At 58.1% G+C, this 26,666-nt stretch overlaps 1 protein-coding gene and 1 long non-coding RNA gene across 3 annotated transcripts in view; one reads left to right on the top strand and one right to left on the bottom strand.

Annotated features, from left to right (window-relative positions):
* Positions 1-26,666, top strand: part of SDK2 (sidekick cell adhesion molecule 2) — a 262,290-nt gene that overhangs the window by 210,029 nt on the left and 25,595 nt on the right. Inside the window, exons 19-37 of one of the 2 annotated variants that reach the window (XM_043585158.1) lie at positions 1,465-1,660; positions 1,865-1,963; positions 2,373-2,564; positions 4,100-4,221; positions 4,850-4,959; positions 5,084-5,234; positions 7,754-7,991; positions 8,719-8,834; positions 9,491-9,680; positions 10,916-11,014; positions 12,437-12,631; positions 13,648-13,849; positions 14,731-14,834; positions 15,295-15,365; positions 16,847-16,982; positions 18,375-18,431; positions 19,999-20,100; positions 20,241-20,356; positions 26,032-26,224. In XM_043585158.1, coding sequence (XP_043441093.1) covers positions 1,465-1,660; positions 1,865-1,963; positions 2,373-2,564; positions 4,100-4,221; positions 4,850-4,959; positions 5,084-5,234; positions 7,754-7,991; positions 8,719-8,834; positions 9,491-9,680; positions 10,916-11,014; positions 12,437-12,631; positions 13,648-13,849; positions 14,731-14,834; positions 15,295-15,365; positions 16,847-16,982; positions 18,375-18,431; positions 19,999-20,100; positions 20,241-20,356; positions 26,032-26,224 — 2,689 coding nt within the window. The remainder of the gene's footprint in view (positions 1-1,464; positions 1,661-1,864; positions 1,964-2,372; positions 2,565-4,099; positions 4,222-4,849; positions 4,960-5,083; positions 5,235-7,753; positions 7,992-8,718; positions 8,835-9,490; positions 9,681-10,915; positions 11,015-12,436; positions 12,632-13,647; positions 13,850-14,730; positions 14,835-15,294; positions 15,366-16,846; positions 16,983-18,374; positions 18,432-19,998; positions 20,101-20,240; positions 20,357-26,031; positions 26,225-26,666) is intronic. The other variant, XM_043585159.1, reaches the window with a different exon arrangement.
* Positions 13,410-13,733, bottom strand: LOC122485848. The gene is made up of 2 exons (XR_006297968.1): positions 13,618-13,733; positions 13,410-13,507 (listed from the first exon to the last, which is right to left on the bottom strand). It is a non-coding gene; the product is annotated as an uncharacterized LOC122485848 (long non-coding RNA).

Here is a 26,666-nt window from a genome sequence, read left to right as displayed (position 1 = left end):
CAGAAAACCACCCAGCCGTCACCCTGGGCGCTTCTGGGTCATTTTTGAAGACGGTTCCCAGTGATACTGTTTTAAGGCACCTATAAAGAGATTCTTTGTCCTTTCTTCCGGAAATAACGGTCGTGACTATAATTGGCCTGAACCCAATAAAATAATATTTACCCAGATTTTGCACTTGCTGTGGAACACACCACACAATTAATTCTAATGGCGTAATTAATTCAAATTTACATTAATTAAATTAAATTAAAACATTAAACTTGTTTCTTAATCTACTCCAAAGAAGTTCGGCAATTTAATTGCTATGAAACAAGATAACCGCAATAAGGAAGATATTTAACATACTTATTAAATGCCACTTAGTATTTCTGATTAGTATTTTTAGGGTCTAATTAGTGTCTAATTAACTTGCTATAGGCTATCTTTTCACAATACCAATTAAATTTCAAAACATCCTTTATAAACACGCGGCCACAGAAAGAAGATGAAGCATTGTTATAGGGGCGAGTTAATCAGGAGACATCAGTGTGGTATTGTTTTATATCTATAAATACCGGTGCTTATTAAAACTCATCAAGTATTGCTTTTCACCATTAATTGCTAGTTAATCAACTTCAAATACACGAGGAACTCTCTGAGACCAGCTGTCATGGCTGGAGACAGATGAAGGGCCCAGAAACCAGGCGTGTGAGGGGACAGTTCAAGAGGCAAGAAGAGAAGGAAAGGGAGGCAGGAGGCATGTCCATTCCAGGCGGGGTGTGCAGAGGGAGGGCAGACAGGAAGCCAGGCTGAACCTCCAGACGGGGTTTTCTCGCTGAAGCTCCACCTCCAGGTCGTGGAGTCCCTCCAGTCCCTCCAACTGAGGCACCTCCAGTCCCTCCAACTGAAATCCCAACTTGGAACTAGAGGAAAGGGGTAGCTGAGGAGGCAGCTCTGGGTGGCGGGGGGACCCCAAGGGAGACCCTGCCCGGCCCAGAGGGAGAAAGCCATAGGAGCCTCGGTATTGGAATCAGAGCCCTTGAGCTCCCCACTGGCTGTGTGGTATAGTGGGAGTCACTGAGCCTCTCTGAGCTCATCCGTAACACACAGGGCGGGCTCCACGCTCAGAGGGACCCCCCCTTCACCTTGCATTTCTTAAAACTTGTTCAACGAGGGGACCGTCCCTTTTCACTTTGCGCTGAACCTACAAGTTCTGTAGCTGATCTGGTAAAGACCTCCCTCGTGAGAGACCGCTCGTGGAGAGCAAGTTTGCTCAGTGAACAAACAGTGCCCCAAAGCAAACTCCCAGAGGGACAGATGCTCGTGGCCTGTGGGTGGCTGCATGGCCACCCCTTCCCGGGAGGAGGGACCCTAGGGAGCTGGGCTCCTAGACTCTCTCTGTCCATTGGCCCAGACTGTGGGAGAGTGCTCGGCCTCTTCTGGAACGTTCATGCTGCCCTGCCTGAATTGCCGGCCTCTCCCCAGCTGATTGCCTGGGAGCCTGAGCAGGAAGAAGAGGTTACCATGGTGACTGCCCGGCCCAACTTTCAAGACAGCATCCACGTGGGCTTCGTGTCTGGCCTGAAGAAGTTCACCGAGTACTTCACCTCTGTGCTGTGTTTCACCACTCCCGGAGATGGGCCTCGGAGCACCCCGCAGCTGGTGCGCACCCATGAGGACGGTAGGCACCGCCCAACCCCTGCGGTCCCTGGCCCCTACCACTCCCCTACCCAAGAGCCAGGCTGAGCGCTCCAGGCACAGGGGGATCCCGCCCTTGTTTCCCATCCTGGGGTGCCCCTGGAGCACCACTGGCCGTCTTGAAGACAGTGGCCTCTCTCTGGATCTGATTGGCATTGGGTGGGGTGGGGGTCCTTTTGGGGTACAGTGCCTGGACCTGTGGGACACCTGAGCTTCAGTGAAATCCTAGACACCTCGCTGAAGGTCAGCTGGCAAGAGCCAGGAGAGAAGAATGGCATCCTCACAGGTAGGCATCTCGGTGTTACTGAACCAGGGGGTGACACAGGGCCATCTAATCCATCCCCCTGCCTTTGACCAGTGCTCGTCCAAAACCTCCCAGCAGACCACTCTTTCTTAGAAAGTATTCAGAGGAGGCTCTCAGCCCATCGGCGCCCGGGTCAACCCAGCTCACCTGCCACAGGCCTCAAGCGGCCGCCATGATAACTCACCCCCTCCCACGGTCCCCACCCAATAGAGGCATTCCACCGACGTTACACCTGGGGCCCCAAGCACGATGTCCCCAGCTCCCTCGGTCCCATTGCTATCAACGCATGTCTAACTGCCACACTAGTGAAGAAGGGAGAAGCAGAGGAAGAGGGCCAAAGCCAGCTTTGGGTCACAGCCAAGCTCATGCCACCACTCGGGGCTCTCCCCAGGGTACCGGATCTCCTGGGAGGAGTATAACCGAACCAACACCCGAGTGACCCACTATCTACCCAACGTGACCCTGGAGTACCGCGTCACAGGCCTCACTGCGCTCACCACCTACACCATCGAGGTGGCCGCCATGACCGCCAAGGGCCAGGGCCAAGTGTCTGCATCAACCATCTCTTCCGGGGTGCCTCCAGGTGGGTCCCCCCTCTCAGGGGCTCCTGGCCTCTTGGGGTTCTCCTAACCAAGAGGCTTCCCTTTTTCTCAGGAAAAACTGGCTTACTTCCCACAGAGCTCTCCCTGTCTTGGGTCCACGGCCCCTTGGCTTTCCCCCCAGAGCGGGCTTACTTCTCATGGCTCCAGGTCTCTGGATGGAGGCTCTGTGGGCTCACTGCCTCCTTCCACAGCTCTCAGGAAGGATAGTCCCCCAGAAGACCCCATCCCTGTCTCATCCGCCCCCCCCACACCAGGGGGGCGGTGTGGAATCAAGCCATGGTATCTCTGATTCAGGGGAAGAAGTCTCACTGTCCCCCAGAAAGTCCAAATGGGATTCCAACCAGTGGAAGTGTTGGTTGGGAAAGGGGTAGAATCAGATGGGAATAATTTTTAAGGTTTTTTTTTAATTTATTTATTTTTGAGAGAGAGAGGGAGGGGCAGAGAGAGAGGGGGACACAGAATCGGAAGCAGGCTCCAGGTCCCAAGCTGTCAGCACAGAGCCCGACATGGGGCTCGAACTCACAAACCATGAGATCATGACCTGAGCCGAAGTCGGCCGCTGAACCGACTGAGCCCCCCAGGCACCCCTAGGTGGGAATAATCTTAAACAGCTTGTAAAGAACAAGCTGAGATCTGCTCTCAGCCCTGCCCCTGCCAAGCTGTCTGCGACCTTGAGCAAGTCAAGTGGCCCCTCTGTGCCTCAGTTTCCCCATCTGTATCTATGGGAGATGGACTGGAGAACCGCGTGGTCCTGGCTGGATCTGTAAGTTATGCTTATGACACCTGGTCAGAGTCCCTCAACCTGCCCCAAGAAATGGTTGGGGTAAACGAGCTGACTCGGTCAACCCCAACTGACAATAACCATAATCCTGAGAAGCAGTTATGCCTGGAGCTAAGTGCTGTATATACATCAATTCATTCAGTCCTCACAACGCCCCTGAGGCGGATGATATTATCATCATCATCGCCATTTGACTGAGGAGGATACTGTGGCACAGAAAGGTTAGGTGACTTCCCCAAAGACACCCAGCGTGGAAGCAATGAAGTTGGATTCCGGAATCCGTACTCTTTCTGTTCGTCCTGAATCCCAAGGCTTCTGGTCAGAAAATAGGGGCTGCCTCCTGTGCCCACCCCTCCTTCTTGTCTTCTTCAGCCTCAGTTGGGTTTGGGAGGGCTGAAATGAGTTGTGTGTGGACGGAGAGGAGGATTCTTTCTGGAAGCCTTCGCATGCCCAGCTCCTGTTTCCTAGCCCGGTCAGCCTCCCCGTGGCCCCGTGGCCCTGAGAGACCCTCCCAGCCCCCAACGCTGTGTCAGGCCCCTGGTCTGGACACAGAGCCTGCAATGCAGGAAGAAGGCTGTTGGAGAGCTGCAGCCTCAGCCCTGCTCTTCCTAGGAGGTTTCTAGAGAAAGGGTGGCACACGGCCCCTCCCCTGCCTTCCCACCCCCGCCCCTTCCTCCCGTTCCTTGTGGAAGGACCTTCTCCTCACCTGATCTCCTTGCCTTCCCTGTTTTCCAGAACTCCCAGGGGCCCCCACCAACCTGGGCATTTCCAACATCGGCCCCCGCTCCGTGACCTTGCAGTTCAGGCCAGGCTATGATGGCAAAACCTCCATCTCCCGCTGGCTGGTAGAGGCCCAGGTAAAACCTGCCGTGGGGGAACCTGCAGCCCGGGCAGCCGGCTCCCTGGCCTTGGGCCCGCCCGTGCTCTTGAGTGCCACTCATACGCGTATTTACATCCGGATGCATCTCCATATGCCACTGTCAGACGGCCCAACACACCAGAAGTGCCCACAGTCCCCCATACCACCCCCATTTCCCCTGACCGCCATACACACACATAACCGTAAGTGGTTGAGCCTCCGCTCTGGCTGCCCCCGGGCCGCATTTATAAGCTCCAGCACCTGTGCCGCACCCCCAGAAAATTCTGATTCTCAGTTAGCTGGGGTTTTAGGGTGCACAGCAGAATCACCTGGCGAGCTCGTTAAACACACAGATTCCTGGGTAACAGCCCAAGGGATTCTGATGGGCTGGGTCCAGGGCCAGGCTGTTGGCGTGGGGGGTTTCTAGTAAGCATTTCACCATATTCTGATGCAAGACGGCTTGGGGGGTTTCACCTGAAGTCATGTTTAAGGGCCTGGAAAGATGGTGACCCCGCTTGGCGCCCCTCCAGACCTTCTGCAGGCAGGGCTTGACCTCTTAGAAAGCGGGGCACCGAACATCCCAGCCCCACAGGCTGGGCAGGTCTAAGAGTGTCTTCCTTTTCCAGGTAGGCGTGGTTGGGGAGGGAGAGGAGTGGCTGCTGGTTCACCAGCTCACCAACGAGCCCGACGCCCGCTCCATGGAGGTGCCCGAGCTCAACCCCTTCACCTACTACAGGTACCAGGGCAGGACGCGGCGTTGGGGGAGGGGAGCAGGGGTGGAAACTGCCCAGACCGGGACAGGCTTTGGCCCTGAGGTCCTGCTCTCGTCGTCTGGCTCACTCCCCACCCCCCCACCGCAGCTTCCGAATGCGCCAGGTGAACATCGTGGGCACTAGCCCACCCAGCCAGCCTTCTAGAAAGATCCAGACCCTCCAGGCACCCCCTGACATGGCGCCTGCCAACGTGACCCTGCGCACGGCCAGTGAGACCAGCCTGTGGCTCCGCTGGATGGTGAGGCTCCCCCAAGGGCAGTGGGGATGAGATGACTCCTTGGTCCTTGTCATCCTGCAAAAGTCATTGCCCCTAGGTCACATCAAAGGTGGGGCGGGGGGTGTCCACCAGAATACCCAGAGCCCCCTTCTCTTTTCTTTGCACCTAGTATCTGGTAAGGTGCCCAATCATCAGTCTTAGCCAAATGAACAAATCCCCTATGTGAGAAGGAGCTAGAAAACGCTGCGTCACCAGGTGACAAGCATTTTACCTGTTTCCTTCCGTTTAATCCTCCCAGTAATCCTGTGAAAGACACATTACTATTGACATTCACAGCTAAGAAAACCGAGGCTCAGAGAGGTTAGGAACTCGCCGGGGCCACACAGCTCCCAAGTGGTGGGTCTGAGGATCAAATGTAAGTTGTCCCGTCTGCACTGAGTTCGAGAGTGAAGGGTTGCTTCTGAGGTCGAGGGGCAGGTGAGGGAGACCATCCCCACAGGTCAGGGTTACCTGTGAAGGGTCATTACCCCAGGTGACCCTACGCAAGGTAATAATCCGAACATGCTGAGGTCTTTCTCTCCTGCCGGGCACTGTTCTGAGTGCTTTACTCAAAGTCAAACCCAGAACCCTCTCCACGGGCTTGTGACAGCAGAGTGATCCTGGCCCCTACTTTACAGATGAGGAAACTGAGGCAGAGAGAAGTCAAATAACTGACCCAAGTACCCTCCCACACACACGTCCTCCCACATCCTGTAGTTAAGAGCAGGGCTCAGATTCCCAACCCGGGGAGCCTGGCCCCCAGAATCCACAGCCCTCACCACTGAACACACGGCCGTCCCATCTTCCGGAGATCGGGAGAGGACATTTCTCCCCGATGCCTTTCCTCCAGGACAGCATTTTTCCGACCGCTGCCCCCACAGAGCAGCAAACCAGGAGGTTCTAGGACCATACAAGAATTCTGAGACCAGGAAACGTGGGGAACAGCACCCACACGGCCCGGCTCCTCTCCTTAGGGAGCACTGGGAAGAACCTGCCTGACCCCGCATCACCTGCCAGCCTGGCCACATAACTCTGTCTTATTTCCACATGAGATCTCTTACCACTTACGCAAAACACAGCTTTGCAAACCCCCATGCTGTGGGATTTACTAGAAAGCCGTTACTCCCTTTCGCTTAGGTGGACGCCGGATAAAAGGAACTCATGGCACCATCAGTCCTGGACCAACATTAGTTATTAATTATGATTCCCCTCCCAGGGAGCCGGCGCCGAACAGAGCGATCTTTCCATCCAGTTCAGTGGCCCCGCGTGCCACGGGCAGGCCCCCCCCCCAAGCACGTGCAGCCCCTATTACTGTTTGCCCACCCCCTCCCTTCCTGGGCCCCCCTCCAGCCCGGCTCCCTGCCTCCCTCCTGCAGCTCTTCTTAAGGTTTCCAAACACTAAAAGACTATAGAGTCTGATGCCCAGGGGGTCTGGAGGAGGAATGAAAAGGCAATTGCTGTACCGTGCGGGGCCCCAGGCACCTCCAGACCCTCTTAATGGTGCACGGCCCGTTACCTTTCCCTGGCAGGTAAGGAAGCGTGAGCTCTAGGCCCATCGATTGCTGTCTTAATGGTCTCTGGTCGGCTTCCCTAAGTGTCTGTAGGGGCAGGGCCTGGCAAGAGGCAGTGAGAATGTAGGGAGTGAGGCAGACGCCGAGGAACGGGAGGAAGTGGGTCAGAATGTGGGCAGCCTGTGGACCGTGGGCTCTTCGGAGCCCCTGGGGAAGCAGAATGGCAGGGAGGTGAGGGCCTGAGGGCACCCGGGCCCCAGCTCTGCCACCTCCAGAGAGAATCTGAAGGCCGAGTCCGCAGACCACAGTGCACCCCCGCCAACCTGCACACACCTCCCCAGCTTCTCAACACCGCCCAAGTTCCTCCAAATGACCTTGAGCCAGCAGCCACAGCCCCACAGCCTAGGAAAGGAATCCGTCTTTTCTCTTGGCTGAAACTGAAACCAGAAGGAGGAGGCTGAAAATGCAGCAGGAGAAACTGAAGGACTTGACAGAAACTGGTGTCCCATCCACGCTCGAGATGCTGTCCCCCCACGCTGGCTTCTCCAAGGGCGGGCATGAGCTGAGACCAGGCATGTTATAGGCAGTTAAAGAAGTGCATGTGGGCAGCCTAAGCGAGGGAGTTAAGTGATAAAGACAGCCAAGGCCAGAGGTGCTGTGCTCATCAGCGTGTCGGACAGGCAGCCTGTGTGGGTCTGCTCTCCATCCGACTCCCTTGGCCGGGTAGCAAGTTTCCCATGCGCACAAGAATGGCTGCTGGTGCATCCTTAGAGCTTGGAGCAGAGAGACAGGGAGATGGGGGGAGCCGCCAGAAACACAGACTCACGCAATCCAAGCCGCACCCAGCGAGAGCGCCTCCCATGGGCACCGACAGGTTGGACAGTGGGCACGTTAATCCCGTAGGGCTCCCCAAAAGAGGGTGAACAAGCCAGAGAGTGCCACCCCGGGTGGACCCGGCCTCAGCAGCTCTGCCGCCCTGCCTTCCCACAGCCTCTCCCAGAGATGGAATACAACGGGAACCCCGAGTCAGTAGGCTACAAGATCAAGTACAGCCGGGCAGACGGCCACGGCAAGACGCTGAGCCACGTGGTCCAGGACCGCGTGGAGCGCGAGTACACCATCGAAGACCTGGAGGAGTGGACAGAGTACCGCGTGCAGGTCCAGGCCTTCAACGCCATCGGGAGCGGGCCCTGGAGCCAGACGGTGATGGGCAGGACCCGGGAGTCAGGTACCAGCCACACCCCTGTTCCCAGCAGCCTGCAGCGGAGATACCCCCACCTTTGTCCCTCGGCCCTCCGGGCCTTCCAAGGGCACAAAGGCTGAGCTGTTGTTCAGAATAGGCCCAGGCTCACTTTCCTGTTTGTGCTCCGTGTCCTGGCAGAACACTCTCTGTTGTTGCCGTGTCCCCCAGCATCTTCTCACTGCCCCCAAAATCAGGGGGATCCCCACCTCTGTGGGTGAGCCAGGCAGTCTGCACCTGCAAAGTGCCCATCTCTCCGCCCTCATCTTCAACCCTGACACCCGGTAGTGCCTGCAAGAACCTGAGATGGGGAGGTCAGATTAGCTCACAGAACATTCCAGAAACAGACAAGGGGTCACCCACAGATTATGAACCCCCAGCCTTCAGGCAGCCCTCATTCATCCACATGTGGTTCGCCCCTTGGGGCGGGGGGGGGGGGTGCAATTGTTGACACCTTTTAAAGGACATCCCTCCCCATCCGGTCCCTCCTCACGCTTCACTGCTGCACAGGCTGGAAGTGGGGTCTCATCCTCACGCTGGCCTGAGCTAACGTTGGGGAGACTAATGGGAAACCAGAAGCAACATCCGTGATGTTCCAGAACCAACAGGGATCACTGCAGGATAATTGGCTACTCGGGCGCTGCCTGCCACACTTCCTTCCCGTGTAGGGCCGACTGTGTCTTGAGCTCCTGTCTGGTCCCTTTCTCTCCCTCAGTCCCATCCTCTGGTCCCACCAATGTGTCTGCACTGGCCACCACCTCCAGCAGCATGCTGGTGCGCTGGAATGAGATCCCCGAGGCCGACCGCAATGGGCTCGTGCTAGGTTACAAGGTGAGTCCTGGATCCCAGGACGCCCCGTCCAGGGTGCCCTGTCCTCATGACCCCTGGGGCCCAGGTCTCCGCCTTCTGCAGTGGATACACGGGGGATCCCGGAGGCTGTGCTCCGGTCGGCATGGCAACCAAGGACTCCTCCCTCAGGACTGGGAGGCTTCCAGGGAGGCCCAGGTCCTTGGGGAAGCTCCCTCCCTCCCTCCCCCAGAGTCCCCGAGAGGCCACGCTGGCTGCCCCAGGCGCACTCAGCCCCTTGGGCCCAGTTCCCATTATCTTCTATAACTGCTCCCAAAGCTGCAGACTTCAGTTCAGCCCTGGCCCACAAGTTGGGAGACGTGGCTTGACGTTCCCACTCTGCCACTGCTGGCTATGTGACCCGGAGCCCAGTCACGCCCCTCTCTGGGCCTGTTTTCCAACCTGAATGTTCTCTAAAGACTCTTCCACCTCCATGGCCGAGTGCATCTCTGTGTCCTCCGCTCTCCCAGAACCCAAGCTTCACCGTATCCCATGACCCTCCCGGGCCGAGCCATTCCAAGGAACCCAAGGCCCCCAGCCCTACGCCCACCTGCCTCGCTCCTGGGGATGAGGCCTGGGGAAGGTGCTGGTGGGCAGGACCCAGGCGCAAGGCCCTCAGCCCCTGCCCTGTGCTCTGGCAGGTGATGTATAAGGAGAAGGACTCGGACTCCCAGCCCCGCTTCTGGCTGGTGGAAGGGAACTCGTCTCGCAGCGCCCAGCTCACAGGGCTGGGCAAATACGTGCTGTACGAGGTCCAGGTGCTGGCCTTCACACGCATCGGGGACGGCAGCCCCAGCCACCCTCCCATCCTGGAGCGGACGCTGGATGACGGTGAGTCTCAATCCCTGCAAGCCCGGAGAGGCTGGCGGCTCCCCTTCCTCCTGCCTGCCCAGCCCCGCCTCTCGGGGAGTCACACGTGGCCCCAAAGGGAACCATGGCTTCTCCTGTGGGAGGCGGGTCACTGAGGGCCACCAACCTCACCGCGAGGGGGTGCTAATTCCAGACCGTGCATCCCTGAGGAAGAAGTGATGCGAGGACAGTTTGGATCTGATTCAGTCTCTTGAGCAGAATAGAGACTTTGCCCCCGTTTTGATTAGTGTTTGGCCTGGGGCGGGTTCACTTTGAGTACAGATCTGTGATTTCCTGGGCACAAGCCTCCTGGTCCTGTTTGCAAAAGACCGATGCCACCGCGGCTCCAGGCATTGGTCCCTACGGTAGAACTTTCTGTCAAAGGCTGACCTACGGGTCCTTCACTCCCTCCCCTCTCCCCCACACAGACTCTCACCACCCACCGCAAATATTGCCGGGATCCAGACAAGAGTCCAAAAGGAAGCCCCAACACCATATGTCCACACAGTCCAAAGTTATAAATCAACCTAATGGTCTGTTAAATTCAGTGTGTCTTATCCTCCTGGCTTGACCTGGAAGGCCAAGTTCAAGTTTAGAAATCTGAGACTTTCTGGAATTCTCTGTGGGAATGAGGCAGCGCGAGAAGAGTTGCCTGTCCGCGACCATCCTCCCCCTGCCCTGCCCCCTTCCCGTTCTCTCCCCTGCCACGTGGCATTCAGTCTCCATCCACGAGCCCCACACAGCTGCCCCCTGGCCACCTCTCAGTCCAGAGGTGCAAGTCTGGAGGGCGGACCTGGGGAACAGGCCTGTGTGGACCCTGGAAAAGGAGGGCTCAGGCTCAGGCTCAGGGTGGGCCCCACGGCCGCCTCCCCGTGGGTGGACGGAAGTCAGAGTGGCATCTTCTGAAGCACAGACCCAGGACCAGGCCCCTGACCCTGTTTTGAGGGCAATCCTGTGTGTCCATATATGTGCACACGTACCCGGACACAGCTAAAAAGGAAGCCGGAGCCTGGTCCCTTCCAGTTCTGCCAAATCAGGCCTGTTTTCAGGGTAGAAACCTCACCGGTAGCATCTTTGTGTCCCTTCACGGAACTCCGAGCCACATACTCCACAAAAGCTCATTGGGCTGAGTGTCCTCTTCCCCCGCGGCCCCACCCACCTGTTCCACTGGAGCTGGACGGCTACACCGTCACCTGCTTCTCCTTTGTGCCCTGCAGTCCCTGGACCGCCCATGGGCATCCTGTTCCCAGAGGTGAGGACCACATCCGTGCGGCTGATCTGGCAGCCCCCCGCTGCCCCCAATGGCATCATTCTTGGTAAGCCCATACCCTCTCCCGTGTCCCGGCTACAGGTCGAAGGAGGAGGCAGAAGGTGTAAAGGGGGCCAAAGAAAGAGTGGCCCAGGAAGTGTCCACGTCTCCTCAAGAAGGATTTTGAGTTTTATTTCTCCCATTAGAAATATTTTGGGGCGCCTGGGTGGCTCAGTCGGTTAAGCATCCAACTTTGGCTCCGGTCATGATCTCACAGTCCGTGAGTTCGAGCCCCACGTTGGGCTCTGTGCTGACAGCTCAGAGCCTGGAGCCTGCTTCAGATTCTGTGTCTCCCCCATTCTCTCTCTCTGCTCCCCCCCATTCGTACTGCATCTCTCTCTGTCTCTCAAAAATAAACGTTAAGGGGTGCCTGGGTGGCTCAGTTGGTTAAGCGTCTGACTAACCCTAAGTTCAGGTCATGATCTCATGGTTCGTGGGTTTGGGCCCCACGTCGGGCTCTGTGCTGACAGCTCAGAGCCTGGAGTGTGCTTCAGATTCTATGTTTCCCTCTCTCTCTGACCGTCTCCTGTTCACACTCTGTCTCTCTGTCTCTGTCTCTCTCTTTCTCTTTCAAACATAGATAAAAACATTTAAAATTTTTTAATAAATAAACATTAAAAATTTTTGAAAAAAAAAAGAAATATCATTTGGCGGGCATGGTCAAGGTTCAGGTTCCTTAAATACCATTCATTAGCTTTATGCCCCCAAATGCCCCCAAATACCCCACGACGCCAGCTATCTGGTAAACCTCAGCTGCTATTTGTAAGTGTGGCCAGGTGAGGGAGCACTGGCCAGCTCAGCACAGCCATTTCCGACCTAAGGCCCAGAGGAGGGAGACTACAGATCTGTAGCACTATTTCGCAGTCAAGGTTCCTCCCCTAACACACACGCGCGGCCCCTCGGCGGGGGAAGACTCACAGGGTTGAAGTCAGCAGCTGCGTGAACTCGAGCAAGCCGGATCCCTCCACAGCCTCAGCCTCAGCCCCTGCACCTGTAGAATGATGGATTGCACCCCCCGGGCCGCTTCCGGGGCTCTCAGGCCTGGCGTCCCGCGGTGCCTGTCCCAGAGGAATGCTGCGTCTCAGAAGGCAGCGTGGAGACCAGGAAGGGCACGTGCCCGGAAAGCCATGAGCCTGAACTCCCCTCAGTCACTTCCTAGCAGGTGGTCTGGCCCTCTCCAAGCATCAGTTTCCTCACCTGAAGCTGTTATGGGGGTCAGACTCTCCGTATAGAGTGTCCCCCACAGTCACACTCCCCAAGTGGGAGCTGAGGACACAAGAGTGACCGAGAGGGCTTCACGCAGACGAACCACAGCCAAGGTAGCCCAGGTGCAGACATCGTGGTGGCAAGGAAGGAACAATCGCGTCTCGGGGCACTGGGGGACGGCTGCCCTGCTTCCCAACACAGCCCATGTCCTTTCTTCCTGCAGCTTACCAGGTGACACACCGGCTCAACGCCACCACGGCCAACACGGCCACAGTGGAGGTGCTCGCGCCCAGCGCCCGCCAGTACACGGCCACCGGCCTCAAGCCAGAGTCCGTCTACCTGTTCCGCATCACTGCCCAGACCCGCAAGGGCTGGGGGGAGGCCGCCGAGGCCTTGGTGGTGACCACTGAGAAGAGAGGTGACTGCCCACTGGGGCTGGGGCGGCCTGGGGGCAGCCAAGGGGGAGTCCCAGCCAACCCAGGCGTTCCCATCCTGTCCTAGCGGGCAGCTGGGGATCAGCTAGTTAAGAGCCACATTGCCCTCACCTGGAGTGGAAAGTGGGCTCAAATCTCTGATGTCCGGGTCAGCGAGGGCTCTAGGGGACTTCTAGAAGCTGAGCTGGGAGTTCCCCTTCCAAGGCTCATGCTCTGCCTCAGCAGAGGGAGGGTTGGTGAGACCAGCTTCCTTCCCCTCTCCCCTCCCCGCAACAAAGATGGTGTCCAGTTGGGGGGAGGAGGGGCTCATTGGCCTGCGGCCCTGAGCTGGTGCCTCGCCTGAGGTCGGATTTCCCTGAAGCAGGCTGGGACCCAGATTCCTGTGAAAGTGGTTCATTAGACCGTGTCCCCAGGAAAAACCAGTAGGACAGTGGGTCTCAACAGGGGACTGCTTTGCCCCCCTGGGAACGTTGGCAATGTCTGGAGACACTGTCACACCTAACAGGGAGCTGTGACTGGCATCTACAGTCCATGGGACGGCTCCAGGCCCCAGAACCATCGGCCTCAAATGCCAGAGTGCTGAGGCTGAGGACTGCTGCAGGAGGGCCTGGGCAGTGAGAAGAAAGCCGAGCTGGGGCAGGGCCGACAGCAGAGCCCCACCCAGGCAGCTCGGTCCCATCAACCGGGGCCAGCGCTAGGCCCCATCTCAGCTCTGGGCGGGCGGGGAGCACAGGAGCTGGGTGTTCGTACCTCCTCGCTTACCAGGCTGCCCTCAGGGGATGTGAATTCCCAGGCACCCAGGCCTCTCGCGGCCTGAGGACAGGTCATGGGCCAGGAGCCAGGGTGCCGGCTGTTGGGACCTGTGTGCATATGGAGAGGGGTAGAGCAGTGGCCATCAGGCCTGAGCCCAGAGCACCTCCTTCCCTTCCCTGGGAGAGCTCACCCCCCCCACCCCCTCCTGCTGACTCACCTGCTCCTACCCTCCTCCGCCGACTCCCAGACCGCCCACAGCCCCCCAGTAAGCCGGTGGTACAGCAGGAGGACGTGAAGGCCCGCAGCGTGCTGCTGTCCTGGGAGCCGGGAAGCGACGGGCTGTCCCCTGTGCGCTATTACACTGTCCAGACCCGCGAGCTGCCCAGTGGCAGGTGGGCGTTGCACTCAGCCTCCGTGAGCCACAACGCCTCTGCTTTCGTGGTGGACAGGTGAGGCCCGGGTCGTCCAGCGTCTCTGCTCCAGCCCTTCCCACCCAGACAGCACCGGGGTGGTTCCTGGGGGGTGGGGGGGCGGGGGGAGGGGGTCCCGAGCACGCCTGGAGCCTGCCCACCCCCAGATGTCTCCCACAGCCTGCACCTCCCAGGATCCCGCCTCCAGCTCCTCCCTCCCTGCTCTCTGGAGCCCTGTTAGGGCTGCCTCTTAATTATCTATTTCTGGAGCCTGGAAGCCCCCTTAGCCAGGCGCTTGCCAGCCTTCATTAGCGACTCCTACCCGCCAGACCGCATTTCCCTCTCTGTCTGTAATAGGGGAGTGGAGCTTGCTCCGAACTTCCGGCTTCAGTTTAATTCCCAGCGGGTCGTATTTTTTATATTCCGGTTGACGTGACCAAGAGATTTGAGCAAGACTTTCCTCCTCACTCCCCGCCCCCAGTAAATCAAAAAGGAAGACGTTTGCCTGGAAGAGGAACGGGGCTTATTGAGATGAAGCGCTGATTAACTCTTGAGACCCCTGACCCTTCCTAAATTTACTAAATTCTAGAAAAAGATGGCATTTCTCACGGGAGGAGTTTGCTGGGAGGGAGAGTTATCAGTGCTCTCGTGGCGGCTTGACGCCTATGAGGTAGGCGATGTGAGGACAGAGCCCCCCAGGGACCTATGACTTAGAAGCGGGGCTGCCAGTAAGACCACACCCAGGCTGGGATCGGAACCCCTGGGCCCTGCTCGTCTGCTGTAGCAGACCTTCTCTTGGAGCCTCAACGTTCCCGTCTGTGTAACGGATCAGCACCCTCTGGCCCCCTTTCCCCATGCAGGGATGGTGGGGTGAGGCATTAGGGGATACCTCTGTTCACTGAACCTGATTGCCCCCATAGACTCAAGCCCTTCACATCCTACAAGTTCCGAGTGAAGGCGACCAATGACATTGGGGACAGCGAGTTCAGCGAGGAGTCGGAGCCGCTGACCACTCTGCAGGCCGGTCAGTGCCCCCCACTCGGATCTCTTTCTCTTGGCACACTGGCCCTTCCTGGGCACTGGTGTTCCCTTCCGAGGGGAGGGGCCTCCAAGATGGGAGGCCCTTTGTGTGGCTCCCTGGACAGAGTCCCAGGGAGGTTTGAGCCAGAGGGACCTTTGCCACGGGCTCAGGCACCCATGCCAACAGGCATCCTAACGTTTTCCTTCTCGGATGTCCCCAAGCTCATGGCCGACCCCGGAAACCCAGTGAAGGAGGGGGTTTGGGGGAGGCCTCAGTGACAGCCATGTAAGGAGCCTGTGGCTCCAGGGACAAAGAGGAGGGGCCTCTGGGCTCTTGGGTTCAGACTGGGGTCAGGGCTCCAGCCCTTCTCCCTCCACACGCGCAGAAGAATCTGGTCCCTGTGGCCTCCCGGGGGACCTAAACCTCCAGCCCCCAGAGCTCACTTGTCTGTCTCTCTCCCCAGCCCCCGATGAGGCTCCCACCATTGTCTCGGTGACACCCCACACCACCACCTCCGTGCTGATCCGATGGCAGGTATGGCCCAGCAGGCAGGGAGGGGCCAGAAGGGCAACGGTCCCCAGCAGGGCCGGGACACCATACACAGGTGCACAGATGTGCCGCTCATCCCACCTCTCCAGATAATCGTCTCGGGTGGATGCTCCTTCAATCCCCTTCTGCAGATGAGGACCCAGTTCTCAGGGAAGCGACACCAATGGCCCCCGGTCACACAGCTAGTCAGTGGCAGGGTCAGGTTTAGTGCCCTTAGGTCTGCCAGTCGTGGGATAGAAAAGTGCATGGGGCTTCAGGGCCCCCAGAGTCTCCGTGAAATGCGGTCACTGTCCGTGAAGGGGTTCCCGATCGAGAAGCTAAACACAGGTGTGCATGCCCAGCCTGAACTCGGACAGGACCACTCTCCTGTCGCAGTGAACAGGAACCCATTGTCCAGGTACATAGAACCCTCTTCCTCCACTCCTCCCCCAGTTTCCCGCTCTCTGGCGGGCACTGTTGTCCTGCCATGGCCGGAGGAAGACCACAGGATACAGCTTAGAGACCAGGCTGGCCGTATGTGCCCGCAGGACCCCCCGTATGCTCCAGAGTCCAGGCTCTAGACTCGGCAGCTTACCCACAGAGGCCCCAAAGCAGCAAACCCCCGTCTCTGCTTTGGGGGATCAGACGGGGCAGGCCCCAACTTCTGTCCACCTGCAGTCCCCGCCATGGAAAGCCCCTTGAAGAAACAAGAAGGGGCCCCAACCGCTCCCCAGCCCGAGGCCTCCCTGGAAGAGGACGCTCCCTTAAGTGAAAAATGACCTTGTGCAGCTGGAAGCCAGGACAAGGCCGGCAGAGATCCGGGCCTTCCTGGTGGAGGGGGCAGGGAGGTGCCAGCAGCAGCCAGGGAGGCAATTAAGAAGCTAATAAAAAGCTGAACCATTTCAGCAGGCTTTTAAAAAGAGGTATCATAAAAAGTAGCTTCCACCTTCTCCTGGAGCCTGTTCTCCAGCTCAGCTGTGGATGGGAGTGGAAAGCAAAGGAGGAAAATGATAAAAGAAGGAGCAGGGGCGCACGCGGGAGCTCTTAGGCTTATTCACGTGCAAGAACAGGGAGACGACTCCCAGGAAACGCTGGTCAGGTGGCACGTGGCGGGGCCACCCGGCTAGGCAGGCTGGTGCTATGTGAGGGTGACCCTAGGCAAGGAACAGCCTGTGAAAGAACCCAACGATGCTGTGTGACCTTGGACGAGTTCCTTACCCTCTCTGAACCTCGCCTTCCTGCTCCGAGAATGGGAATGGCTTGGCGACTCCAGTCCTTCCCTGCCTGTGTCACAGGGAGTATCGCAGAGATGAAACCACCTCATTGCTTTGTAAATTAAAAATGCTCGGTGTCCTTGTGATCCTTTCCCTGGTGGAGACTCCGTCTCTGCTCTGTGGTCACAAGGGGCAGGATGGGGAGGGAGGGAGGAGCAGAGTGGAGTTCCTTGCCCCCACCGCCCCCCCCATTCCGCACCCTCTTCCTTGCAGCCACCAGCAGAGGACAAGATCAACGGCATCCTGCTGGGCTTCCGGATCCGGTACCGAGAGCTGCTCTATGAGGGGCTGAGGGGCTTCACACTTCGGGGCATCAACAACCCAGGGGCCAAGTGGGCGGAACTTACCTGTGAGTGGCATCCACAGGGGTCAGGGGACACACGGGCGGGCACACTCCCCTCCCTGCCGTGAAGCTCGCAGCTTCCTGGACTCAACTGTGACCCAAACCCTGCCGCCCTCTCCTGTGTGTGCCTCTCCTCCCACCCCACCCTCGTCCCTTTCCTCACGGGGGATTTATTAAGCACCTTCTGCATGCCCTCAGACCCTGGGGGCACACATCAGTGAACAAGATAGAGGTCCCTGCCCTCTCCGAGTTTGCAGAGCCGGTGCTCAAGAAATAGACTTGGCAATAAATGTCTTAGATGGTCGGCAAGACAGCCTGGGAGCACGTATTCCAGGGGAACCAGCGCTCACCCCAAGAAGCAGCAGTGTGGCCCCCTCTGTTTCCTCGGGGAGGTCGCTCTTCTGTCCTGGGGTCCTCAGCATCCAGCCTGCCTCTGGCGGCGGGAAAGGAAAGGGCCAGGAGCCTGGTGTGAATCCCAGGGAGATTCACATGCCTGGGAACTCTTGCCCTTTGGGTTAGGAAGGTGACTTTGGTGGCAGGAGGGCGATGGCTGGCCATGGAGGACCAGAAGCAGGGGTGCCGGTTAAAGGCTAATGTAATCACAGAGGGAAGGCAGGAGTCTGCGGCCGAGGCGGCCGGCTCGGGATGGCATTGAGGGCAAGGATGGGAGATAATGTGCCATGGGCAGCTCTGTGACCGGCTCACGGCGGGGCAGGGGAGCGGGCAGGAGAGAGACGAGTCTGGGGGGATGGGAGGTTGGGGGGGCTGGATTGGGTCCCCAGGCAGGTGGGTGAGGAATGGAGCATGTAAGGTGTTCTCCCATTATTCTCTTAAACCTTTTGTGCCTTGTCTTCTAGCGAGTGTTAGCAGACAACAAAATGATCGAACGTGTAGCAAAGGAATATTATTAGAAAAACTCGGAAGTAGCTGATCCAATGGCTGGCGCTGTTTTCTTAACGTTTTTGCAGACATGTGCTTGTGGTTGTGATTTTTATATGCCTGTGGATGATACAGTCATATTTCCTGGTCGTAAAATGGTTTCTGGTTCATAGGAGGAAACTAACAACACCGCTCTCTCACGGTGGTTCTGCAGTCCTGCCTTAGACAAGGGAGCGAGTTGGGTCGGAGGGTCCCCCAGAGCTGCCCCGAGGGGTGCTGGGCTCCAAGGGGCTCGCGGTGTCCCGTGTCCCCTGGCCTCGTGCACACCCTCTCTCACACCTGTCTGGGGCCCCTAACCCACCGCCAGGAACCCAGAGACCCCTGGTCTCTGTGCACGTGCGCTGCCTGGCCCCCTCCCCATCCCGCCCCTCTAATCGGGCTCTCTGTGGAGCGGGCTGTGTGTACTAACCTCCTCTGTCTGCTGTCTCCCTCTGGCCCCCTCCGCCTCCCACCCCGTAGCCATGTACTCCATGCGGAACCTGAGCCGGCCCAGCCTCACACAGTACGAGCTGGACAGTAAGTCTCCCTGCATGGCGGCTCCAGAACGGGGCCCACGCCTCCCACAGGGACGGGGAGCGGGGCCTCTGGGGAGGACACCTGACCACCGGCTGAATGGTGTGCCCGCCTCAGGCTCCTTGAAGAATAGGAGCCCCCCGAGCACGTGTGACTTTCCGGAAACACACAAAAGCTAGAGGGTTACCAGGGAGGCGTCCTCCGTCGGGTGCAGAAGGACAGAGGGAACGGCTCTGGTCTTGTGTGCCATGGGGGGACCAGCGGGGTGACAGGAGGTCCATGGGGGGAGCTCTCGGTCTGCTGCTTGGATGGTGGGTCACTACCACCTGCCTCGGCCCGTGGACGGCACTTCCCTGCACAGCTCTGTGTTTCAGGCTGACCCCCACCTCCAGACCGAGCAGAACCCCCACTTTCCCCCCGGGGACCTGGGAACGTTCCTTACTCTCCTTCTCAAAAATTTTTAATGTGCTCGTTTCAGCAGCACGTATAGTAAAAATTTTTTTAGCGTTTATTTATTTTTAAGAGAGAGAGAGAGAGCACAGAGGCACATGAGCGAGGAAGGGGCAGAGAGGGGGGGGGGGGGGCAGAGAATCCGAAGCAGGCTCCAGGCTCTGAGCCATCAGCACAGAGTCTGACGCAAGGCTTAAACTCAACGAATGGTGAGCCGAAGTCGGACGTTCAACCCACCGAGCTAACCTCTCTCGCTCTCCTTCTGAAGTGCACGGTTCTCCCATCAAAGGCCCAGAGCTTGGGCAGGGGAGCCCCGTCCTCCATGTGAAGCAAAGCGTGAGACTATGTTGTCCTTACCCTTCCTTCATCAGCCAATGGCTTCATGGCCAGTTAACTTAGGGTGACCCCCCCACACCCACATTCCAGGCAAGAGGCAGAACTCCCCCCCCCACCACCACCGACCCGAAGCAGGGGGCCCAGGGACAGCAGTGGGAGAACCTTGTGGCCTCACCCCAGCAGGGGTGGCACATCCCAGCCTGGGTGTCGGGGCCCACTCTCCCGCAGCTGCCCCTGTCTCCCAGCTTCCGTCCAGGCATCTCCCCCCAGGACCCCCAAAATTAGCAAAAACACAGTGTTTCTTAGCCCAGAATTCACATCCGATAGATAAGCCCCTTCCCTGAGGGCTGAGCCCCTTGTGTGAAGAGCTGTTTGATGGGGACTGGGCAGCTGGGAACTTCAAGCATCTGCCGTGGGGGGGAAGGGGTGACCCGTGACCCAGTGTGCCCAGGACAGACAGGCAGGAAAGGGGGTGGCCCAGTGTGTCAGGGAGAACAGTTTGGTTCACACCAGTTGTCCCTGCATGAACATTAATAGTGTCTCTTTCAGTCTCTAAAGTATCTGGTGTGTGCACCGTTGGCCGAGAAGCCAACCATAGACCTGTGTCCCGACTCCCATGGGGGGAGGCACGGCGTCCCCCGGCCACCCCACCCCTTGCCTTTTCTTTCCCGAACCCTCAGGCAGGAACTAGAATCACAGGTACATCTTCACAGCCTCCAGCCTCCAGGCTGTCCCCCACAGGGATGGTGACTTCTCCATGTTTCTCCCCTCCCCCACCCTGCAGACCTGAACAAACACCGGCGATATGAGATACGGATGAGTGTGTACAATGCCGTGGGTGAGGGGCCCTCGAGCCCCCCCCAGGAAGTCTTTGTCGGGGAAGCAGGTGAGCCCCACCTGCCCTTCCAGCCCCAGGAGTCCAGCTAGAGGAGATACGGGATTCTGGGGCCCCAGAACACCCCGACTCACCTCCTCCTCTCTGAAGCCCACTTGTGCCACTCACTCACGACCTCTCACGCCCTCCAGTGCCCACGGCAGCGCCCCGCAACGTGGCTGTCCACGGTGCCACGGCCACGCAGCTGGATGTGACATGGGAGCCACCGCCACTGGAGAGCCAGAATGGAGACATCCAGGGTTACAAGGTACGGGCTCCAGAGGGGCAAAGGGCCAGCTCGGGGGTGGGAGTGACCCATGGGTCGTAGGGGGGAGAGGTCACCAAGTATACACCTGCTCTCTCGGCCGTTCGCACCTGACCCACTGAAATGGTGTGCGGCCGATGCAGAATTACAGGCATGCTCTCCAGCATCCTCGGGGCGGGCCCAGCTCAGATTCAGGACGTTTCAGGCCCTGCTTCGGTTTGCATCCTCTCCCGGCAACACCCCCCGCCCCAGTCCACCAACTCCCAATGCCGGCATAAGACCCCCTCAAAGTGGGTCTTTGGCCAACCCGAATTATGGTATTGATTTGGCCAATTAGTAGAGGACCGACGGGCTAAGACGCAGAAATCGCTGCTTAAAATTATCTCTAGATCTCCGTGGAGGTCATGTGTTACAACAGAATTCAATTCGTCTCCAGTATTCAGCGGAGCCCTTTAGAACTCCTTTATCCTCCTGAACGCCCGGTGAAGCTGGCAGATTATAAATGTTTGAGCCCATTGTACAGATGAGGAAACCGAGACCCGGGTTAGATGGTCCGGCAAGATCACACAAAAAGCAGGTAGCAGACAGTCAGGCTGCCGGACAGCCTGCGAGGGGTGGAGAGGGAGGGGGCGCTGAACACAACCGCCCGAGGAGGTGGTGGACAAAATAATAATAACGTGTCTTCTCGGTCGGGGTCCTTGGCCTCGTCGGAGGCCTGCGTCCTGTGCCAGCATCCTGCGCCTCTCTGCTTCCAGCGGGTGGTTTGTCAGTCCAGAGAGAAGCCCAGCGCAGTGGTGGGGTGGGCAGGTGTGAGACCCCCAAGGGGCCTCGTGGGTTACTTGCCAGAAACTGAGTTCCCACAAAGGGAAGGGGCTCGCCCGGGTCACTAGCTTGTTCATGTAGGTGGCCCCGGTTTAAGACAGCAGCCCGTGTAGGAGTCTCTTTCCATGTGCGGGGGAGGAGGCGGGAAGGAGGAGGAAAGGCGTCTTGCTAATGAAGCTCTCAAGACGGATGACAGGCCTCCAGCCTGCGAGGAGGGCCAGCTGGGAAAGCTAAATATTGCCGCCCAGGCGTATGCCTCCCACGGGAAGTGGGAGGAGCCGGGGCGGGGCCTGCTGCATTTAGTAGCCCCCAGACTGCCGAGGCGTGGAAGTCTCCAGTTAATGTGCAGACGCAGGAAATGTGAGGATGCACAGACAGACATCATTTATCACACGGCAGATGTCTGCGTGCTCCGGAAAACATTGCCGCTGTGGACATTAACTGGGGACACTGAGTAACTGCATCCCAGACGCGTATTAACATCCACATGAATTAACACCGATGTTAAGGATGTATTGACATCACCAGCCAGTGAGCACAGCTCAGATGAACTTCGCTGGGTGAGACTAAACCCGGGCAAGTGCGTCCATTCGGCTATGGTCTTGCAGTGACGCGTGTTTATTGAGCTGTTATTTTGTGCCCGGTGGGGGTCTCAGTCTGGGAGTGAAGCGGTGATCGGAGAGGCCACCCGAGCTTAAATTTTAGGGGAAGAAGGCCAACGGTGCACATAACAAGTAACACCTGCCGATGGTGGTAAATGAAGCAGGTGGAGGGGGTAGAGAACGCAAGCCAGGGGGAGGTTTGGAATTTTAAGTAGGGTCATTGGGAAAGGATTTAAGAAGCTGCCGCTTGAGCCAAAATGAAGAACAGGGTGAGAATCACATGTTCTTCCAGGGGAAAAACATTCCAGAAAGAGGGAAAGAAGAGCAAAGGTCCTGGGGTCCGTGGGTGCTTGGCATTTACAAAGAGTCCCGTGTGTCCCGGAGCGCGTGAAGGGCGGCGTGATGGGAGATAGGTCCCAGCAGTGAGCTGGGCGGCATCACCCAGAGCCCTCAAGGGCTCTGGCTGTCGCTCGGAATGAGAAGACAGAGGTGGAGGGTTTGGGGCAAACGACGGACATGACTGACTTGGGTTTTTTAAAGGCTGTGGTGGGTGCTGTGCTGGGAGGAATCTGAGATGGGGAAAGCAGGAAACCGCCAAGAGAAGGCTGAGTAATCTCAGTGAGGCACGGCGGTGGTGTAGCCCAGGTGGGAGCAGCAGCGAGAGGCGTTTGCTCTCCGGGCTCCATTCGAACGTGGAACTGGTGGAATTTGCTGAACTGAATGGGGAGTGAGGAGAGGAGAAGCGACAAGAATTTATAAGCAATTGGTTGATGGAGCTCCAGTCACAGAGCAGGCAAAGGGGGTGGAGGGAGGAAGAGGCTGGAGTCAGGTCCAGACGTCTACTGGGCATCCAAGGGGAGGCGCCAAATGGAGCTGGACATACGCGTCTGGAGTCTAGGAGAGTCTAAGCTGGAGATGTGGAGTCCTCAGTATATGGAGGATACTGAAAGCCCCGAGATTACGTGTAGGTAGAAAACACAAGAAGACTGAAAACGGAGATCTGGGACCAAAAAAAAAAAAAAAGTGACTGAAATCTCGGAACCGACATAAAGAACACGCTTCCTGAAGGAGGAATCTCATGTGCCAAATGCTCCTGAGAGCTCAAGCAAGTGAAATCTAGAAAGGGAATGTGCAGGGATTGTCAGGCTACAGCCCGTGGGCTCCCTCTGGCCCCCCACTGGTTTTTGTCAATAAAGTTTTACTGGAACACGGCCACACTCATTTGCTTATACATCGCCCTTGGCTGCTTTTGAGTTACAACCGAGATGTGTGGCCTGCAAAACCTAAAGATATTTATTACCTGGCCTTTGACAGAACGCTTGCCGGACCCTGGATGATTGCATTAACCGACAAGAGTTGGGGGCAGGGGATGCCTGCCTGGAGGGCTTCCAGAGAGAGTGAGCGGAGGCAGCGACCACAGATAGAGATCCCTTATAAGGAGTTTGGCTTTAAAGGGAAAATGGAGCAGGAACTAGAAACAGTCAACAGATGGGGGTGGGGGGTGGGGAGGAGATGGAAGAAATGACAACTTGTGTGAGTGCTAATTGTGGTCCCGGAAAGAGGAGAAACGTGGTTCCAGGAAGAGCAGAAGCTGTGGTAGGGTGCAGTCCTAGAGGAGGCGAGAGGGGCTGGGATTTCATGCTGGAACGTAAGGTATTCTGGAAAGGAGGGGGCAGGGCCGCCATGGGGGCCGAGGCAGACAGAGGGTATGGACCCAGGGGCTGGAAGAGGTACAGGTGGTACCAGGAGCTTGCACAAATCTCGCCCGATGGCTTCCCGGTGAAGGGGCCTCGGCTAGGAGTGAGGAGGGGCGGGGAGATGGGGGAGGGATGAATGAAACCTGGATTTGGAGATGGGAGATGCGTGGCGAGTGACCAGGGCCGGTGGCCAGCCCGCCCGGGGCGAGGCTGTGCTCCTGAACTGAAAGGGTGAATTCCCTCCGGAGGCGGCCCGGCTGCGGCGTGTGGCCGCGAACCTGATTTGCCAGAGGCATGCCGTTGGCCCGTTGGATGTGGTGAAACCACAAGGGCAGGGCGCTGAAATCGCAGATACAAGGGGGGCGATTGTGAGAATTCACTCCTACACCCGCTCCTGCCTGCAGGAGGTGTTTATTCGTTAGCAGGTATCTATGGAGCCAGCGTGCCCACAGGTACGATTCTAGGTGCTTGGGACACAAGGGAGCCCAATCCACCAAGACGTCAGCCCTCTGCGGAGTGTGCGTTCTAGCAGGCACCCGGCTACCTGTTGGCGTGCGCTACGACTCGGCCGTGTGCCCCTCGGGGGCCCGGGGTCAGCGCTCAGCCCTTGGTGCCATCCATGGAAGTGCCAGCCGGTGGTTGGCTGGCAAAGGTCCGCTGGATTCGGTGTGCACGCACCAGAGAAACCCACTGAGGGTGCCTCGCATCTGTATGTGTGGTGGCCCTGGGTCCTGGACCCCGGTCCTCCCCACCCACCCAAGAACAAGACTCCAGCACCGGCCCCTCTCTGCCGCACCCTCCTTTTCTCTCCATGGGCAGGGCTATAAGGCATTCTGAAACCCGTTTCTTCCTCAGAGTGCCTTTTCCCGACCTCACGTATCCCTCCAGCTGTCAGCCATTTCTCTGGTTGGTCCCTTCATAGGAGAAATCCTCAAAAAGAATCTTCTAGACCCTGCCACCTCCAGTCACTGTCCTCTCGGGGTCTCTTGAGCCCGCCCTAAGTTGGCTCTCACCCCTCACCCCCACTGTCCCACGCGGGTTCTCACGCCCAACCCCACTGCCCCACATGGGTTCTCACCCTCCACCCCCACCACCCCACTAAAGCCCTTGCTGTCTAGGTCCCGACAATCCCTGTGTTCACGGGAAGTCAGATGCAGGCCTCACCCTACCTGGCTTCGCACCTGCATTTGACACGGCAGTTCTCCTCTGAGAAATGCTTTCTTCTCTCCACTTCCCTCCCTGGCTGTTCCAGCTTCTCCCGGCCCCAACCCCTGCCCATCGAGGCCCCGAGATCACCCTGTGACTGTCTCTGCATCCAGTGTCTCCGTGTGCACTCAGCAGGTACCATGTATGTGCTGATAACACCCGGATCTCTGCCGTCTGCTGTGGCTTTTCCCCCGCAGCCCAGATTCAGCAAGCTCTGTGTGCACTGTTGTATCCCTGTCGTCGGGACTGGGCGGGGTGAACAAAATAAGTGGGTGAAGGACCACGGCAACTCTCTCTCTGATGTCTACTCATGTCAGAGGAATCTTTTTTTCTTAAGTGGGCCAGGTTAGATACAAGCAAGGATTTCAGGGTAGCAAGATGTCCTGAGTGCCAGGTGGGGGACCCTGGTGTTAGCTTCTTCCGTCAGGCACGTTGAGAAATAAAGTCAGTCGCGTGCAGAAACCCTCTTGGGCAGCAGGTGGCGCCAAATACTCGCTGACTGTCCAGGGGTGGGGGGGCTTGCAGCTTCCCCCCCCCCCCCCGCCAGGCTCAGTTCAGAATGCAGAGCTTCACTGCCCCTGAGTGCTAGCCCCGGCTGAACAGGAAGTCATTGGAAGCAACGTGGAGCACAGCAGTAGACAGAAGCCTTCAGCGGGGCCGGGCGTGTGTCTGCTCTTCCCTCCTTATCACCTCTGCTCGTCCTCACATTGGTCCTGGGAAGTGGGGTGTCTTTAGCCCCCCTGTCCAGCCGACAAAACTCCGGCTCAGGGGAGTCACCTGGTGAAGTCACACTGTGCTCGAGTCGTGCACTGGGGTTCGGCCCCAGGCCAGCCCGCCTCTGCAGTGGGTGCAAACTGTCCCGCTCAGGTGAATCTCCAGGGGCCTTGTCAACCTGCAGGTGCCTGGCAGCAGGTCCAAGGGTGGGCCCGACCCTCTGCATCTCTAACCGGCTCCCAGGTGGTGCTGGCCCGCTGGTCCTTAACACAGTACGGCTGGGGTGGAGTCTGCCTACCCTGCACTTAACCTCCCGTCTCAGGTTCCTGGGGAGCAGCATTGACTTATTCCTCCAGTAACTATATTCTGAGGGCTGATGTGCCGTGCCAAGCCTGCAGGCCCTGCGGTGAACAGATACGTGGAGTCTGTGCTCTCCTGGGGTTTCGTCTAGCAGAGACTGAAGTATTAGCTGTGAAAAGGAAGGTTCTGGAAGGGCCTCTAAAACAGCTCTTAAGTGCTTCTGTACTGACTGGGTGACTCACACCCGCTGTCCGGGGCGTGTGGATGGTGTGGACGAAAGGGGCAGGAGGAGAGGCGAATGTGTCCACCTCACTCCCACGACTGGCTGTGCCCACAGATTTATTTCTGGGAAGCTCAAGCCCAACGGCGCAACGTCACCGAGCGGGTGAAGACGCTTTTCCTGGCCGAGAACGGCGTAAAGCTCAAGAATCTGACCGGCTACACCGCCTACATGGTCAGCGTGGCGGCCTTCAACGCTGCGGGAGATGGGCCTCGGAGTACCCCCACCCGGGGCCAGACCCAGCAAGCAGGTAGGGGAGAGGGGCCAGAGGGGAGGGGCGCGGGGGGGAGAGCCCACCTGGAGACGGCCTCCAGCACGTGAGAGCACAGTCCAAGAAGAGAGGCCTGGGGGAGAGTGCTCAGAAGAGAGAGGCTGTCCCCAAAGAGCCTTGGAGGGAGCCCCCCGATGTCCCCTGCCCTCCCCACATCTTGCAGCCTGCTAGCCCATCTCTGCCTCATGCCATGTTCTTATATGGCCCCGGCTTCGTTCGTGCTACACGTATTTCTTGGGCATTTTCTGCGGCCCCGCACTATGCTAGGTGCTTCCCGACAGTGAAGGACACCGACGAGATCCTCACCCTAGGGAGTAAGACAGATCATAAACACGTATCTAGATGATTGGCCTCGGGTGGCACTGAGCACGAGCGGCAGAAGGACGGGGACAGAGGCGGACAGGTGGCCTTGAACCGGTCT

Source organism: Prionailurus bengalensis, chromosome E1 (assembly GCF_016509475.1).
Source record: "Prionailurus bengalensis isolate Pbe53 chromosome E1, Fcat_Pben_1.1_paternal_pri, whole genome shotgun sequence".
Taxonomy (NCBI): domain Eukaryota; kingdom Metazoa; phylum Chordata; class Mammalia; order Carnivora; family Felidae; genus Prionailurus; species Prionailurus bengalensis.
This window is presented reverse-complemented; position numbering and strand designations above follow the sequence as displayed.